At 36.3% G+C, this 19,555-nt stretch overlaps 1 protein-coding gene across 5 annotated transcripts in view; it reads right to left on the reverse strand.

The window, feature by feature from the left end:
* The window catches only part of LOC306867478 (tropomyosin alpha-4 chain-like), a 25,651-nt gene continuing 6,096 nt past the window's right edge, over positions 1–19,555 (reverse strand). Inside the window, exons 2-10 of one of the 5 annotated variants that reach the window (XM_079413144.1) lie at positions 13,508–13,635; positions 11,881–12,006; positions 4,757–4,890; positions 3,883–4,000; positions 3,731–3,801; positions 3,554–3,629; positions 3,281–3,343; positions 3,119–3,188; positions 1–667 (exon numbers count right to left, since the gene is read on the reverse strand). In XM_079413144.1, coding sequence (XP_079269270.1) covers positions 585–667; positions 3,119–3,188; positions 3,281–3,343; positions 3,554–3,629; positions 3,731–3,801; positions 3,883–4,000; positions 4,757–4,890; positions 11,881–12,006; positions 13,508–13,621 — 855 coding nt within the window. In that variant the 5' untranslated portion in view covers positions 13,622–13,635 and the 3' untranslated portion in view covers positions 1–584. Of the gene's footprint in view, positions 1,592–3,118; positions 3,189–3,280; positions 3,344–3,553; positions 3,630–3,730; positions 3,802–3,882; positions 4,001–4,756; positions 4,891–8,579; positions 8,849–11,880; positions 12,007–13,507; positions 13,904–19,555 lie in introns of those variants that run through there. The other 4 variants (XM_079413142.1, XM_079413143.1, XM_079413145.1 and 1 more) reach the window with 4 other exon arrangements.

Genomic DNA, 19,555 nt, shown 5'->3' on the forward strand with positions numbered 1-19,555 from the left:
GACTTTATAAAAATGTATTACACAGAAAGTTAAAAAGAAACGTTTGAGGCATTTTGAAATACTCATACAAGAGAAAAAAGCAACAACGCACATTCACAGAAATGTCTAGGGAAGAGCTGATATTTCTTTGGTCTTTGTTTGGTCCCTATTCCGTGGTGTTTCCATAAGATTTCTCAGGTATTTTGATATATAATGTGGTGCATGTAAAAAATAGCATGGCATTATCAATGGAGTAATGTCCTGCAGTGCATCATGTGGCCAGTAGATGATGTACATTATACATTAATAGTGAATTTCTGCTCAGCACATAAACATATTCACTTTCCATGTGGTATGACATTTATAAAACTACTTATAACGTTGTTTTTGTGGGAAAAATATAGCACCTCAGGTTGTTTGGCTATTTTTGGAAGTAGCGATATCGAGCCAACTTGGATAAAAGCGCAAAAGAAATACCTCAGATTAAAAAATTAAATTATTAGCCTATTCTGAGAGAAAATAGGGCTCAATAGCTTGCGAGTTGGAATGAAGGTGAGTATTTGTGGAATGTTGTAAAAGATGACGTCGTTCTTTCTCATCGTCTCTTATAAGCTGTTCAGCTCCTGAAGCGTCTGATCCAGCACTTGATGCATTCCAAGGTTTTCTTCTTTTGCAGAAGATAATTTTTCTACAAGTAAAAATTAAAATAATTAGTGCTATAATATGTACACACGTTAAAATAGGCTTACAGTTGTGCACTTCATCCACAACCACACAATTGTAAAAACACCACATTTTTTGCTTGCATTAAATGGTCAGTGTCAGTAATTGTACAAAATTACAATGATGTGTACATTTAAAGAAGAGCTTTTCTAATGTGAAGATTAGTAAAATATAATATAATGTTTGTAATAATCATTACATGAATACAAGTATAAGTGGGAAATCAGTCAGAATTTAAATGTAACCTCACCTTTGTGATGACAGGAGAGAAGGAAAATAATACATTAAATTGTAATATAGTTAATATTTTTTATAAATATAGAGCCCCCCCCCCCCCCCCCACCCCATAATAAAATACATTAACTCCATTAATAAGGTCTGAGTTATTTAGTTACTGGGTCAGATATTGTTTATTTGTGTAAAGGTCCCAAATTTCTCAAAGGTTCTCATCATTTTTGAGAAATGAATTTCCATGACCAAATCATTTTTACAACCTTTCCAGTCATTTGTGATTAATGGGTAATAATTTAAATCTCACAAATCAGACATCACGACTTCTTAAAAGCAAGTACAATATTTCACCAAGGCCTAAAATTTTCCTCATATTTCCAGGTTTTTCATCACCACAGGGACCCCTCCTAATCTTCATAACAAATCATCAACAATGAAAACAGAAGATTGAGAGTCTGAAATGAAACGACAGGAGTGTTTTATTGAGACACATTGAAGAAAATGAAGCAAACATGAAGAAAGTGTCTAGAAATCTGAGATAGCAGGATGTGCAGCAGAGCGGGACAGAGATGGATCTACAGGGAGGTCATGTCATTGAGAGCATGGTCCAGCTCCTCAGAGATGGCTTTATACTTCAGCTTCTGAGCATAGAGTTCATCTGAAGATCGGCAGGAAAAGCAGGAAAGCGAAGGATGAGAAGCAGCAATGGACAGAAACCAAATGAAAAAGACAGAGACAAGAAGTTAATGGATATATGAAGACTAAACATGCTATGAAAGATCATGGTATACCTGGACCGATGTAAGAAAATCATGTGTAAACCAACAATGACTGTAAAATTTCCATCTGGCCCAGAGAAGATATGCTCCCTAGTTACTTTACTAGTCATATACTTTTATTAATAAGCAAATGCAGAGTTTGGTCTGATAAAGAGTTGACTTGAGCTGTAGGAAACAGACATACTTAAGTTATCTTGGGACAGAAGCAATACCAGGCTTGTTTAAACCAATTCCATATACTGAGTCGAATATATCATCTTTCAGTGAAAAGTTCAAGCAGTTGAAACATAAGCCTGCTGGAGCTCTGACAGAATTGCTCTAAAACAATATGGTGTTGTGTGTTTCAAAAGATTTTAAGGCCATTATATGGACGGGGAGCATGACCCCCCTGTGACCTGTAAAACCCTATCCATGCGAGACTTTTCGACGTGTCCTGCAGCTTCACCACTGGTCATTTCTGAAGGTGAAAAGTTCATCTAGCCACTTCCTTACCTTCACTGAAGTTTTCATTAGAACAGTTTAGTGTGTGAGTAGTGCTGTTTTCCAAGTCAAACTATAGTCAAAAGTGACCCTTTTGAAAAAATTGTTAGCTACATAATATATTAGATAAGTATATTAAATCAATTTAGGAGTAAAATATATTTTTATTAATGTTCTATCCATCTGAACAAAGCAATTTGTTCAAATAAACCACCCAAAACAAACAAATCTAGTTTTTATACCAGTTAATTCTGACTGAATGAAACCATTTGCAAAAACAAACCTCCCATTTCCAAACCAATCGAATCTAGTTTTTGAACCAGTTCATTCCTTCAGAATAAAGTGATTCACTAAAATGAACCACCCAAATGGATCAAATCTAGTTTTTGAACTAGTTAATTTTTTTCTGAATGAAGCGATTAAAACAGACGGACCACCCAGACCAAATCTGGTTTATGAATCAGTTAATTGCTTCTAAACAAAGCCATTTGTACAACTGCCCAAACCAATCAAACTAAAATGAATCATCTTTCCCTATGTTTTTGTTGTGCTAATCTCGATTTACTGGAGAACTCATTCCTGGAAAAGTAACAATGCTTTGAAAACAGCTACTGTGAATCTTTATGAACAAGTTCACTGAAAAGAACTATTTGAACAAAGTAATTCATAATAACAAATCATCCAAATGAACCAATGCACTGGAATGAGACATGTTGTCATGCTACACAGCTACAATAGTAGTCATTGCTAATTACGGGAAAAGCTACAGTACAGTGTTTTGAAAACAGTTACTTGCACTTCTAGAACATGTAGTTAAGCAAGCAGAATCTCTATGTTCATTTACTTACTTTCTTCCCAATATTGTAAAAGAGCTTCATTGAAACTTTTGGCTCCACAGTAAACTTGTTTAAAAAGAACCTTCGTACCTTCCAGGTCATCGATGGATTTTTCCAGTTTGGTCACTGTCCTCTCTGCAAACTCTGCGCGGGTCTCGGCCTGAAAACACAATACGGAAGTTGAAAAAAGACATTCGGGATGAGAAAGGGCAGCTTATCTTTGACCCTTGTCTCATTTATTGCCTTCTTTACCTCCTTCAGCTTGTCACTAAGAACTTTAATTTCCTCTTCATACTTGTCTTCTTTTTCTGAGTACTGAAACATGCAAACAAAGACAGATACAGCAAATCTGAATAAACTTTGTATCTCTCTGAGATCTATCATGTTGTGAGAACTTTAAGCGTAAATTACTGTCTTTTAGTTTCAAAGCGATTATCAGGCTCTGAAGTCGAGCGATGATTATTATAGAGGTCTGAAATTGTGACTTTGTGAACATTAACAGATAAAAGAGAGATGTTGACTTACTTTCTCTGCCTGAGCCTCTAGGGATTTAAGGTTGTTGGTAACGTTTTTCAATTCCTCCTCTAAATCACTAGCTTTGCTGGAAGTGTTTGAGAAGAAAACAATGTTTTAACTGGTCAAGCAACAAACATTCACATCTTAAAGTGTGAGAACAAAAGTGTGAGAATGGGCAAATGATACCATTCAGCGACTTCAGCTCTCTCCTCAGCTCGCTCCAGCTCCCCCTCGAGAATCACCAGTTTACGGGCCACCTAGCAGAGATGACGTTCAGATGAAGAACTTCAAGCTTCACACATCTGGAAGCGTTGTTCCTTCAGGCGCTTGTAACTCACCTCTTCGTATTTGCGGTCGGCCTCCTCAGCAATGTGTTTGGCCTCCTTCAGCTGCATCTCCTGGATCTCCATCTTCTCCTCGTCCTTCATGGCACGGTTCTCGATTACCTTCATGCCTCTAGAGATGAAACAAGCAGTTAGTGATTAGATTATCAATTGGAGATGTTATTGATGAGCTCTTCAGTTAATATGCTGCAGATCAACAAATTGTGTTATTTCATAATCAACAGCATTTCATGGTCATGACATCTGGAAATGGGAACTGACCAATGAATTTCCATGATCTTTACAGTTGTTTGTGATTGCTACGTAAGATTTTTTTTAACACTGATTCAAATAAACTTGCTAATGAATAATTCAAACAATTTGTGAACCGGTTTGAACAATAGCTTACATGGAACATTGTGATGTCCATGCATGGAATTTCTGAAAATTCATGGAAAATTTCATTTTACGCTCTTAAAAATAAAGGTGCTTCACGTTGTCATAGAAGAACCTTTTTGTCTAAATGGTTCCATAAAGAACCTTTCACATCTGAAGAACCTTTCTGTTTCACAAAAGGTTCTTTGTGGCAAAAGAAGATTCTTCGGATTATCAAAAGTTTTTATAAATATATAACCAGTAATAGGTAGGTAAAACCCTCTTAGGTCTTCACTCGAGAGAACCATAACCTCTCAAACAGGGTTAAAAGTAACTACCTTTACTCTTAAAATTATATTTTAATTCTGTCGCATTGTGCTAAAGTCTAATATATTTGCTTGTGGATTGTTTTCCAATGAGACAAAGATGTTCTGGTCCACCAGAGCCATGTAGTTTGTGCCCAAAGCAATTCATTCCATCCGCCGTTATTTAAAAATGCAAGGTTTCCATTGACCTCTCGCTCTCGTCTGCTGATTTCTCCGCCTCTTCCAGTTTCTGCAGTGCAGTTGCCAGCCTCTCCTGAGCCCGATCCAGTTCCTCCTCCACCAGCTGAATCCTGCGGTTCAGACCCGCCACATCACCCTCAGCCTGACAACAAAAAAGGTCAAAGGTTACTTATATACAATTATATACAAATATTCATGTGGCTTGTAATAATGTCCTAATATTTTTCATGTCTGTGGGGATTCTCAAGATGATGGCATGTCATTTTCGTCAGTTTTTTGAAACTGAACAAAGCACAGTCGGCTGTGACAGAAAAAAAACATTTTTACACCCTTTATGACCGCCACCACCCGTTGTGATTTAAACAAAGATTGGCCTCAGATTCAGCACACTGGTGCCTCTGTGACATTTCTCGGCTTTAAAGACACCTCACAGCCAAACCACCCAGTTATTGGACTGATAATTGCAACTATTATTATGACAAATATCACCATGGCTCTCTCACAGACGCTCAACCGAGCGAGCAAGCAATGCTCTCAGAACGGTAGGAACATCTCGCAGCCAGGAAACTGCATCTGGGTTTAAACTTTAAGAGAGGAAACAGAAAAACATGGCATAGGGGAAAAGTTAAGAGGAGTAAATCGTCCATTTTCTGATAGTATCTTTGTTTTGAGTCAGAGCTGCTGCTACGGACTCCTGCTGCTTTCTTTAAGGTCCAATGGACTATTTGGAGCATGAAAGGTAGTAAACGGATCAAGGCTGACATACCACACTACCGTTAAGCTTTTTTTATAGCTAGTTTGCTACTGGATAGCATAAAATGTATATAATATATCACAGAATAGGGCCAAACCTCACCATTGTGAATGTTTTCTCATAATTTCAACTTATTTTCTTATAATGCCAACTTTTTCTTTCAATTTTGACTTATATTTCACAGTAGAACTTTATATCTCACAATGTGACTTAACATATCCAAATATTACTGCATAACTTCAAATCCGTGGTCAATGTGACTTTATGTCTACAAATATGAACTATATAACGTTTTTCTTATAATAGCAACTTTTTTCTCATAATTGTGACTTAATTGTATATATCACAATACAACTTTATATCTCGCATTGTGACAATAACTTTCAAACCAACTATCAATGTGACTAAAAATGTTATATTTTGCAGTTAAGAGGAATAAAGTCGGAATTGCAAGTTATAAAGTTGTTTTCAAGGTATAAAATATTTCGTGTAATTGCGACTTTTCCTCATAATTGTGACTTTATTTCACAATACAACTTTATATCTCGCAACTATGAGAAATAAAGTTATAATTGCGAGATGTTTTGTTTCAAGATATAACATTTCTTGTAATTGCGACTTTTTTCTCACAACTGTAACTTTATCTCAAAATACAATTTTATAGTTTTCAATGTGTGAGCTTGTATCTTGCAATTAATCTCAAAATTTATCGTATTTCACAAAATGCCAATTAAATATGCTATTCAATATCAACATCATTAAAGGAGGGGTCAAATGAACATTTATTCACACATAGTTCACCAACACATCAGTGGTGTAGGAAGTTGACCCCCTTTTGAATAAAAGAGAGCCAGAAAGGGGAAGAGAAAAATGTACAGGAAATAGACACACTCCACATCCTCTCCCCTCCCAAAATGCTCATTCAGTTCAGGGTAAGGATACTCCCTCATGAGCCATGCCCTTTCCTTAGTCACCGCGTTCCCTGGCTGCTTTAGATGCAAGCCATATATGGTAAAACAAGCTCTGGAGAATGCTAGTGGTGAAGTGCCAAAAAAGATTTAAAGGCTAAAGAAGACCAAAAAAACACAGCCATATTTTATCGAAAAGCGTCTGGACACAGCCTTGAATGTTTTATCATGTACCAAGTGAACCCAGACGCCCATATGTGTGATATGAGAAAACGACATTCCCAGATCTATGGATTCCCAGGCCCATTTAAACCAAAGTGTCCTCAGATCTGGTTAGAGCTGCTGTGACGTCCGTATCCAATTATATGTTCAGGGTTTAAATGTGGGGGAATCACCTGGGACGGCTGTTGACTTCCTGAGGCACAGTACTATTGTATGTGACATTGAGCAAACACTGAGACGAACCCTATCAGTGTAATGGCCTTTCTATGGGCTGATATTATGAAAATAAGGCCTATCGGATGAAAGTGAACAGTGGAAATTAAGTAAGGAAGTGAAGGAAATGAAGGCTCGTTATCAAGTTCACATTCTAGAGACCTTATTGGTAAAAGAGCCAAAGAAAGAGTTGCAAATTGATTGGTGATTTCTCACCAAACGCTAAAAAAAGCAGAAGATTGTTGGAGTATAGTAAGTGTGTGACTAAACTTTGAAAAGATATGCAAAAGAGGTCTTGATATCATGCAAATTTGAGGAGCCTAATGGTTTTTATGCAGGCTTCACCATATGTTTCTGGTCATGTTCTTGACTTTTAACCCCACTGTGAATTATGACCTACATAAATTAAGACCATCATTGAGAGGTCATTGGTCACATCATGACCAAGTCCAGCAGCATTCTGTCACTCTAAGTGTGGGAAAACTCCCACTTATGAAAGCAAAGGCAGCTAATTTTTTATTACAAGCATATGACTCGACACCACAAAAGAGACAGAAGGAAGTTGATGTAGAAGAAGGATGGGACCAAAAACCTCCCTAACATTTCTTAAGATCTCCATTAACATTAAAAGGCAACAGGTCCTAGACAAAAGACACATTATTGGTCTACAAACACTTGAAGAACTGGACTTTTCTTAAGTAGTGCCAGCTTCCTGCATATCTGCATGGTCATCTGAATACGAAGAGGGTCCACAGGAAACTCCAGTGTGGAGCAAGAGACAACATCCTGACTCAGTTCCTTTGGGAGCTCTGGATGGGACATCCTTTGGGTCTTTCTTGAGTAGAGCAAAATCTAATTCTTGAAAGATCTAACAATTCTTCGTTGTCTAAACCCAAGCAGGAGAACATTCACATTTCCTACAGTTCCATTCCATTCAAATGAGAACAGACAGACTGTAGGGTTCTGGCCATGTTTCCTTATAGTAGCTTGAACATTAAATGCTCCACAAGGGATGACTCAAAAAATTTCATGAAATGAAGCATCTAAATCCACCAAGACTGTGGGGGAGAGGGCTTCCTTGACAAGCATTTTCATATCAAGGAAAAACGTATTATTATCAAAAATATTATTTATTAGGTCTAAATGAATTTTGAATTTTGATTACACCAACAGATTCGGTAGAAATCGCTCCTTTAACTTCAATAACTAACATTTTTCTTTGTTTTTCTTTCCTGTTGGATGGATGGCTGTATGACTGTATACAATATATCCCTCAGACCAAAAAAAGTCAGATAGGGTAGAAATATCTCATCTATAGACAGACAGAGATAGATAGATAATTATGAAAGTACTAAACAGATAGGCCTAAATAGACAAAAACATAGCAATTGCTAGTTAAAACAAATAAGTTGTTAATTTTGTAAATTAAAATGATTTGTAAGACTAAAATAACGGTAAAATGTTGCTATAAACTTGTATGAGACAACGCTGAGGCCTAACAACTGCCCAAAAGCAGATTTGGGGGTCGGACTGTCCCTTTGGACCAACGCCTTTCACTCCACAACCTCACGTCTGCATCCAGGTCTCACTGTTCACCTAAACATACAATTATAGCCTCCAGAAGAGCCCGGGAGCTTTTTATAGACGCCTGTGCTCACAGAGGGAGCTCGTAGAAGAGTCCGGAGACTGTAAAGACGATATGTAAGAAGAAAGAAATCAGAAGATTTGTCTCACTTTCTCCCGGAGCTCGCGCTCATTGTCCAGCTCGCGCTGCAGGACCAAAGCTCGATCTTCTGCGTCGTCCGCCTGCTGCTGCAAAGTCTGGATCTTTCTCTTCACTGCGTCCAGAGAAGTCACACCTGTCATTTTAGATACTTTATTATATTATATTTGCTACTAAAAATCGAAACAAACCGCGACTTTGGTCTGGAAAAAATAAAACGATGTGCAAAAACAACGGAAAACTTTTCAAAAGGCTATAAAAAAATAAATACGTGAAAATGTAACACCTAAAAATATATATAATCCCGAATACAGGGATGTTTTAAAAATAACAGAATGCTAATGTACTTGGATGGCCAGTGCAAAAAAAAAGAGGAACATAAAAAGGAGTGAAAACGACGCGAAATGTGCAATCCCAAATTCTTCCCAGTCCGGATCAATACAAAACGGTTCGCAGGAGGTTATTTCTGTCTCATGGAGTCATTGGAATGTAAGGAAGCAGAACTTCTGCAGGAAAGTTTCAATGTAACTGAAAAAGTGAGGTCCCGGTGACGTCACGGTGGGCGGGGCGTCCATGGAGTCACAATTCAGTCTCATTTTATGATAATTACGTTTTGTATAAAGTTTGACCACTCTGATCCATAGAAAGAAGTAATCTTTTGGTTTGTCTTTTTTCCTAATTTTTTATATATATATATATATATATTTTTTTTTTTTTTTAATTGCTTTATACTACACTATAAAATTATTTTTAACAGAAATGTGACATATAATACATTAATTTACCACAAGAAGACGTTTCAAGAACATTAAAAATCATGTTGTACACCTTGATTTTAGCTGTTATCATTTTAATGAAGCTGCATTATAACATCTTATGAATAATCATCTTGCATCCCTCAGTTTTCTGAGTTATTTGAGAAGCACTGTTATTTCTACCCAGTCTGTCTATTAAAATGACTTTAGCTGATGTGACTTAACTAACTCAGTAACTCAGTTTTGGTTCCTTGCCGCTGTCGCCTCTGGCTTGCTTAGTTGGGGACGCTTCATTTCCAGCGATATCGCCGACCTTATTGCAAAGACACTATTTAAACTTATTGACACTTTATTTTCCTTTTTTTTTGATATTGTGCAGTGCTTTGACACAATTTGCATTGTAAAAAGCACTATATAAGTAAAGGTGACTTGACTTGACTTGACTTAATGTATTCAGGTTGATTCAATCATAGTATATAATATTTTTGAATAAGTCTATACGGTTTTAGACTTTCACATACCTGACAAAACATTTTTCAGTAGGCTATATACAATTATTTTCAAGCAAAAAAATAGTTTTTAATCATATCAGTGTTTTGTTAAAATTTACTTAATTTGTTAATAATTAGATTTTTGTTTCAATTCTTAAAATGAAAATTCAAAGCAGTCAAAAGGCAAAATGCACTTCTCTCTGCAGGTTGTGACTTTGCCAACACTTACTAATTCAACATAGCAATTAAACACCATTTCATTCCTCAGAAGTGTGCCTATGTTCTAAAGACTAGCCAGCGTTGATTTCATTAGTCACAGGAGTGTGGCCCTCTGTGTTTGCTTTCCCTGCATTCTTGGGATTCCTGGGGCTGCTACATGGCAACCAAAGTCCCAGTCTCCCCTGCTGTTCACTGACTTATCAGTAACAGGCCTCGAAAATCCTTCTCTCATTGAGAGTATCTTACTTCTGTGGCGTTTGCGAATGCAGATGTATAATTAGTTTACAGTTTCCTCTAATGCATGACATGTGGTAGGCTTGTCTGGAGCACATTTTCAGGGCAACGCTCCAAGGAACTCAAAATGTGCTTGCATCCCCAGTTTTAGGCCTCTCAGTCTGCCTAAAGAAAACTACGTTCTACAGGAAATGAATCTTACTCAAAACTACATTTGTCCTCTTATTGAATAAAGTTTGATGTTACGATTTGTCTTGTAGAAGTTTTTTGTAGTCAACGACAACATCTCTCTTTAAATGGATTTACCCCCATGTTGGAATCATTAAGGATTCACAAACAACCGATTTGCCCCTCCTCAGCTTCCTTCTTAAACTATGCAGTCATTTCCTTTGAGGTCACATTGTGAGGAGTAACCCGAGCTTATCAGAGCAGAGGACAGGATGGACCACTTCAGACCCATGCAGGTGTGATTACGGCACTTTTCTCATTCGTCCCAAGGCCAAACACGTTTCTAAAGAATAGTTCACCCAAAAATGAAAATTGGCTGAAAATGAACTCACCCTGATGCAAGTTGTAGATTAGTTTCAGAATTTTTGAAAAATTCTGCATTATATCACTTGCTCATCAATGGATGCTCTGCAGTGAATGGGTGCCGTCAGAATGAGAGTCCAAACAGCTGATAAAACAACACAGTAATGCACAAGCAATCCACACCACTCCAGTCCATTAATCAATGTCTTGTGAAGTGAAAAGCTGCATGTTTGAAAGAAACAAATCCATCATTAATGGTTTTAATTTCAGTTCATTGGTTACAGCAAAAATAGGAGTCCTCTATCCATGAATCAGGAAATATGCACAGATCTAGCACTGTTTACAATTAGAATCAGTCCAACGCATTTCTAAACAAATATGTTGGTGGACTTTGATGTGAGAGGACAACAGGGGATGGACTTTTTCACTGGAAGAAGCATTATTATGGATTATGGACTCATATTTTGGCCAGAAGCAATGGTTTAAAGTTTAAACACCTCAATGATGGATCTGTGATCTTTTCACTTCACAAGATGTTAACTGATAGATGTGGATTACTTATGGATTACTGTGATGTTTGCTCTCTCATTCTGACGGCACCCATTTACTGCAAAGAATCCACTGGTGAACAAGTGATGAAATGCTAAATTTCTGCAAATCTCAAACAAACAAACTCATTTACATCTTGGACAGCCTGAGGATGAGTATTTTCAGCAAACATTCATTTTTGTGTGAACCGTTCCTTTAAAAGTACTTAATTTGTGTGTTTAAACCTGAAAATTATATTTTCGGTGAGCGATGTGTCAGTTTCAAGGCATTACAGAAGTAAACCTGAGGAGAAAGGTATTTTAAAAGATTCATGTCTTGTGTTGACATGTTTTATTGAGGTAAAGCTTTTTATTGCCCTATAAATCCACATTTGAAACACTTGGAAATGGTGCCGTGACCCTGAAACAGACCAGCTGGGATGACAGGAAGTGAAAGCATCATAACAAAGCCTGAATGACTCAAGTTGTTTATCATAGAGGAATCATGTCTGATTCTGTTTTATTGAACCCTAGTCTAAAGAATGCGTCACTTACTTCAGCAGCTTTTATCTCAGACAGTTCCAGTTTTTCTTGGGCGTCTTTCAGGGCCTCTGAGTACTTGTCCAGTTCATCTTCAGTCTGTTTGAGCTTCTTCTGCAGGCCGACCAGCTCCTCCTCCAGCTGTATGAGGAAGAGAGAGTAAACATATCAGAGCACTGCACACATGAAATAACTCACGGGAATTTATCCCAGACATCCAAACAAAAATCTGTCTGGAATGCATAAAGTAATATTAAGAGTATTATCAACAATTATCACCTCTAATATCAACTTTTTTTTTTTTTTGAGCAAAGAAACTGTAACAAGACAAATATGAATAATATGAATATTAAACATATTTATGGTGCATAATATTATTTAAAATATATATTTAAATATACATAATATATACACAATGATTAAAAAATAATATTTTATTTCTGTAGTCTAGTGGTTTAGACATATCCAACAAATAAATAAATAAATAAATGGTTATGCATTTTATGACTTACAATATATGGTTTATGATAATTGTAATATTTATTAGACATAAATTATTTTTAATTTTGTGGTCTAATGATTATTTATGTCCGAGTAAAACAATAATATAATTTTAATAATAAATATAATTTTATTGTTGTAGACTAGTGGTTGTTTACATTTTTAAATAAAGACAAAATAAATAAATAAAAAATACATTACATGATTGACATATAATGTTATTTATCATGTTGTTTTTATTGGTGTCAAAGAGTACAAAAAAATTATATTCATAATAATAAACAATTTTATTGTACTTATAATTATTATTATGTAATTTTGAAAATAACTTGAAAATAATTTTAGATATAAGGTTTTGGTAACCCATATTAAATCTTACAGGCCTGCTCTCTGTAATGGACAGATAACGACATTTAATTTTAGTAAGAGTAAGTACGCTGTCATATGGCAGTAAGTCAGATAAACACTCACAAACACTTCACTATCTGTGACTATCAGTTTGGCTGGGTTCTTGTGTTTAAGAGAGTGTCTGTTAATCTACTAGGATTCCAGACAGCCTGACCTCTCTTGTCCATTTATAACCTAAGGTGTTATTAAAGGCTGAAGATGGATTAATTTACAGCCAATATTCATTTACTGAGGTATTTGTCTGTTTGCAAAGAGCTGCAAAATTTCCATAGTGACTTTCTTGAGTACAGTATAAAACACATATTTTTTTATTAAATATACACTATTATATCAATAACCCAATTCACAATCATTTGCAAATAGTTTGTTATTTATTATTAATGTTAATTTAGTATTTACAAATTTGTTTTATTCAACTAAAGTAAACTATAACTATATATATATATATATTAACCAAGATTAATAAATGCCTTAAAAGAATTGTTCATTGTTAGGTGCAGATTTTTTAGGATTCCTACGTAACTGTACAAAATATAGCCACTGTTGTGAAAGACCCAGAATTGCAGCTCAAATGCATACTTGGTTTTCAAGTATGAGGTCTTGGCTTACTTCTCCTTGATTACAATCATACAGTCCAGCCTTAACAGACGCTAATGCCAGCACTTTTGTTGGGACTCTAAGCATTCTTACATTTTTCACTTCACTCTTCTCTATCTGGTTATCTAGTTCTTACCTGCTTGCATTTGTCCTCAGCAGCTTTCTGTTCTGTCTCGGCCTGCTCTGCCCGGTCGATGGCGTTCTCCTTGTCCAGTTTGAGCATCTGCATCTTTTTCTTGATGGCCTCCATGGTTGCAGGTTGATCTAGTATCGGGGTCAAATATGAAATTCAAGGGAGCTACGAACGAAGTGCAGTTCTTGGTCCTTCAGCCGAAAGTGTGGTCAGACTAATGGATGCGAGGAGATTTAGGAGAGGAGAAGAATGCAGCTGATGCTGCCTGCAACCAAGAGCTGCCAGCAATGCTGGATCGCTTTACATAACCCAACCAAAGTCTAAAACACCCCCCACCCGTCTCCCTATCTAACCACTTGTGAGACGGAATGGCCTGGACCAAACACAGTCAGAAACACTTCTCCTTATTTGGAGTGGTGCATATTTATTTAAAAAAGGACCAAGGGATGAAGAGGTGAGCAGATAGGACCTGAGTCCAGATTTAACCACGTAATTGAGCTTAAGCGTGGATGAACTTTTGTTTCATGTTCTTGTTACACTCTTAAAAATAAATGTTCTTTATTGGCATTGGAGGTTCCATGAAGAACCTTTAACTTTATACCCATAGAAAAAACGAATCCAAAGCACTTCTTCTGGTTCCAAACTGTTAAAAAGCCTTTATTCAAACATGGCTCACTCTCACAACCTTTAACTTTCATGGAATCTTTCCATCCTGGTTCTTTATTGTAGAAAAGGGTTCTTTGGATTATATATTTAAAAAACAAAGTTCTTCACACTAAGAAAAAGAATGGCTCTTTTAAGATCTGTTCAATGAAAGGTTCTTTGGGGAACCAAAATTGTTTATTCAGTAGAATTGCTGCAAAAACCTCATTTTGAAACCTTTAATTTTAAAATTGTACATGACAATCATCTAAAAATTAGTATTACTGCTCTGAGCAGTATCACGGCACTGAGCGCTCAGTTATTTTTACCATTGTTCTTGGCATTGATTCAAACTGCTCAAACGGAACTAAAATCGCCATTTTTGCTTGTTTTATACGAATGCAATTGCCGCAATCTTGCATCTCAGTTACCGAAATGACTGCACAGCACTTCAGGCGGTGTTCGTCTTGTTGCTGAATTTTTTGTGCATTGTGATGGACTTTTTACTTATCACAAACTTTAAGATAAAATTAACCATACAATAAGCCATATAAATGCTTACCATTTGTACTTTTAATCTGCTGGCCAATAAAATGGCCAAAAATCCTGTAGGCATACATTAAAGTCTATTTAATGACAAGAATATTAGAGAAACTTGAAAGTGGGCCATTTTAAATTGGGTATGTAGCAGCTACCTATGCAGTCAAACACTACAGCAATGCACAAAAACCCACTTAGAACAGATTTGCAACCCAGACAAGGGTTAATCTTATCTACACTGAAAGGAAATAAAGTGGCTTTCTATTCATTTCTTGTTCAGTCAAGCCTGACATAAAGCAAAGGCACACACTTGATTTAGAGTTGTTGGTCAAACCGTTGGGTTTAACTGCTTTGGCACTAAAAACTAGAGCAGAAGTGCAAAATGTAACACATTTTTCCCACTGGCTCTCTTAACAAACAGTGTAGTTTAACTTCTTCTAAACTGGGTCTTCAGTTTTATTTTAGGTCAGAAGTTCTCATTTTACACATTTTTAGCTAAACAAATGCTTGAATTCCCACCATGCCACAAACCACAACTTTAGCATCAAGGTGGTAAAACTGCAAGACATGTTTGGCATGTACCTTAGACATACTCGTCTGTCAAACAGATGATTCAGTCTCCACAACACCTGGATGAACATTCTGAGATGAGTGTCCAAAAACACCTGTGCTCCAGACAGACGGCTTTTCTGACGTCTGCTGCATGTCATCGTTACATATAACGTCATAGCACCTGTATACCCACTCCTGTGTTCCCTGTCTTTGTTGACCTTCCTTAGGCACTGTTTTAAGGAAAAGACATAATGTCATTTGGCATTCGTTCAACGTTACTTACTCATGCCTGCCCCGCTGAGCTTTAAGGATGAATGTGTGTCATGTTGTGGAAGAAGTTTAACGGATGAGTACAACACAAAGTGTACTTTGTAAAATGAGCCAACAGACAAAAACATGTTTTAGGAATTAATTTAATGCAGGTAGAATTCTAAAAATTGCTTAGAGCAATGTTCAATACAACATTCCAAGTTCATAACAAGTTAAACTCAAGGTCAATTCCCACATAAAATATTGTTCCTCAGTCAAAACAAAAGCATTGCCATACGCTTTTGCTTTCAAAACTGGTAATTATTCAATCTGTAACGTTCAAAAGTTATATTATAAAATGTCAAATTGTGTAAGAAAAAAAAACTGTGAGAAGTCTAAATTGTCTTTTTGTGGTAGGACTATTCATTTACTGACAAAAATAAGCTTTGAAGTTCTTTTAGAAAGTATAACCTTGTGTAAAAAAAGTGTAAAAATATTAAGGTGTAAACTTCTTAAAGTGTCAAATTTGTAAAGAAACTGTAAAAAGAACTAAAGTGTAAAGTCTAAATCATTGTTTTGTTGTGGGACTGTTATTTATCAACATCTACATTTCTTGATAAGGTAAAAAAGTAAGTAAAAAATCTTCCATGCTAACACAGAAACACTAGTAATTAACATGCCACAAATGCTATCGATAGATTTTAACATTCCTTTAAACTAAGCTTAATGTGTTGGAATGTACTGTGCAAATGAGATCAATATGTGCTAGTCTGCTATCTTTTCTAAACCATGTTGACATGTCAAAAGGGAGTAGACCACACTAAACACAAAGAAAAATGGCAAGGAGTGTCTCTTCTTTGGACGATCAAAATACCTAAAATTAGTGCCACCAACTTAACTACATTTCTCAGTTGCATGACAGCCCAACTGTGTTTTCAAAATAATATTGCTTTTCCTTAAACAAGCTATTTTTTTAACAATTGTTGTAGCATATAGCATGACAAAAGAAGTACGCACAAAATTATTTTGCTGCTAGTAGGCCACTATTTGGCCGCTAATGGACATAGTAATGATTATGGACCAAGATGGCATTCATGTTGGCCTTTAATAAGTTTTATGTCACTAAATGTGAACATTCTGAAGACAACACTCTTGTCAAGCAAGCTCCAGTTGTAAAGTAGCTTCTCCAAAACTAACATGCATAACACAAACACTATGTATACATTTATTTGAACTTCCCTCTCAAACGTTGATGTATTTATATGCTTCTAAGTGCAGAATGATCTGTTCTGTGGGAAATGCAGGCATCCAGCTGGAGATAAGACAAGAGGAGATGACTGAGGGAGTAATAATTGTGAGTGAGAGAGAGACAGAGACAGAGGCAGAATATCACATGCCCCTCCCACAGGAAACCCTAGCTCAGCTCAGCATGACCTTTTATGGTAAAAATTCCCCATGCTGCAGGCTGCCTGTTTTGGGAATAGATATAACTCGATTTAAAGAAACAAGAGCACAGAAAGTGCAGCCACAAGTCTGATCTTAACAGTAGCAAAGAGAGAGATGCAAAAAAACAGCCACATATAGTAATAGTTTTGATCTCCTGGTATTCATAAAGTGCTTAAAACATGACAGGATAGACAGGAAATATAGCTTTAAAACTACAGCTACACAGTTCACAATCCCATTAGTCACCAATTTGCTTAACAAATCCACCTTGCATTAGGTTTGGTTTGAATTATAATTATTTATTTTAACATTACATTAAAGTTTAGCCTCAAAAATTCCAAAATGCTAGTTCACATCAATGAAACACTTTAGCCAATTTGCTGTTTGGTAGCAGTACTTAAGCACTTTGCAAAAAAAGAAAAAAGAAAATCGCCTTTAAAGCTGTCCAAATGAAGTCCTTAGCAATGCATATTACAAATCAAAAATTAAGTTTTGATATATTTACAGTAGGAAATTTACTAAATATTTTAAACATGATCTTTACTTAATGTCCTACTGGTTTTTGGCATAAAAGAAAAATCAATCATTTTGACCCATGCAATGTATTTTTGGCTACTGCTACAAATATACCCCAGTGACTTAAACTGGTTTTGTGGTCCGGGGTCACATTTTCCAAGCCCAATCTCGCCATCTTGCGAACAAAGTAAGGGACAGCATGTAATGTAGGCTACTTAAAAAAAATAAAAAGTACTACACTATGCAAATAACTGAAAAACACAATACAACAACCGCAGGATAAATTTAATAAATGTTTATATTAATATTTTATATTAATAGGCTATATTCTTAAAATCACACAAAAGCATCTGTCAAACAGTGAAGGACATGGACTTAGTCATGCAGATCTTATAAGACTGAATAAATATATTTGTTGAGCAAAGTTTATAAGCTATTTGTCCTCCTACATTAACTTTTATAATAACCAGCAGAGGGAGCAATGACTCCAAATATGTAGAAAATCCTGCTGTTATGGCTGTTTTCGCAACAGGTGATCTCTCAGATTTGACATATTGCTTCATCCCTGCTGAATAAAACAATAGAAACCATCACAGAATTTGTAATGGTTTTACTGGTTATAATGGGAATTGTATTGGTTTTACTGGAAACTATAATGGTCCCTGTGGGTCTCGAATGAGAATTTGTCACCTTCTATTGGTGGCAATAGAAGTCCTAATGGAATATGTCTTAAAACACACTACAGGAAACCATTTTTAATGGTTTTAATGGTTAATAGTTGTTGATTTGTAATGTTTGTAATGGTATTTGTAGTGGAAACCATTATAATTTCTGTATTGGTTTCTATTGTTTTGTTGTTTCCAGCAGGGTAGACATTTGCAATATTTTCACGGAGGAAATTAAGTAGGCTACTTAATTTTAAAATATTTAATAAATAGTATTTTTTGTTAGTCAAGAGAGCTTTTTTCTTTAGTGGCTCAAAATCATAACATTGATTAAAGTCTTGAGTTTAGACTATCTGTTTGTCCAACCAATGGCAGACAGTTGGAGCCCCCATTGCCATTATTGAATGCAGCTGCAGTATAGAAATTACATGCTTAATGAAAAACATGAATAATCCACTTGACTAAGTAACGGAACTATTAAAGTAGACTTGCCAACATAAATCTCTTCCAAATCCATCAACCAAATTTCAAAAGTTAATCCGTCCTATTCCCAACTGAGCTCTCCGCTTTCATGAAAAACATTCTTCCAGTTGCTCTATTCTCTGAAAACAATCAGAGGCCCCTGCATCCTGCCTGAAGACACGCATTCGAACAGAAACAATGACTGATGTTCTCACTTAAGTTTAAAACAGTCAAGAAACTGGGCTCAAACCCTTCAAGCATCAGGTGACATTATGCATGTTGTTAATGCACAATCCAATCTGTGCGACATCAGAGAGCAATCTAGGACACAGTTATCCCAAGCTGTGAAAACATCCTTATAGTGTTTCGGTGGAATTCATTCTTGGAAGTGATTGTAGAAAGACGTATAGCTTCAGATGAAGAACCAAAAGTATTTGCCTTCAACAGACAGAGAAAAATGGGCATTTTAAAATGGCAGCATACCAAAAACAACACAAATGATTTGGATGTGAACTCGGTATGCTCTAATCAGAGGTATTGTGAAAGGCGAGGAGGGAGAGGTTGAACAAGCATCTTCAGTGTGATGCTCCTGGGACTGAGGACTTGTGAAACACAGTTTGCAGTAGTCTGTGGTGAGGCCCCCGCTGAGAGAAAAGACTCCCGGGTGTGCCAAGTGCATCTGAGTTCTTTGGCAGGCATTGCCCATGAAAGCTGCTGCATAAGAAACTTCAAACGTTACACGATTACTCACAAAATGTGCACACAGACTTGTAGAGACAGGTAAATATCACAGATGAAAGGTACCTTCAGAGGTTTTTTTATGCCAAACAGTGTTATGGCTATACTCTGAAACTCTGCTAAGTTAACACAATTTTTTAGCTTGAACATGTATATAGGCCAATTCACACCACACAGGCAAACGCCAACAAACTCAGACAAACAAGCTGGCTAACGTTGGCCGTTGGATTTAGAATCTGAT

Source organism: Barbus barbus (assembly GCF_936440315.1).
Source record: "Barbus barbus genome assembly, chromosome: 49".
NCBI lineage: Eukaryota > Metazoa > Chordata > Actinopteri > Cypriniformes > Cyprinidae > Barbus > Barbus barbus.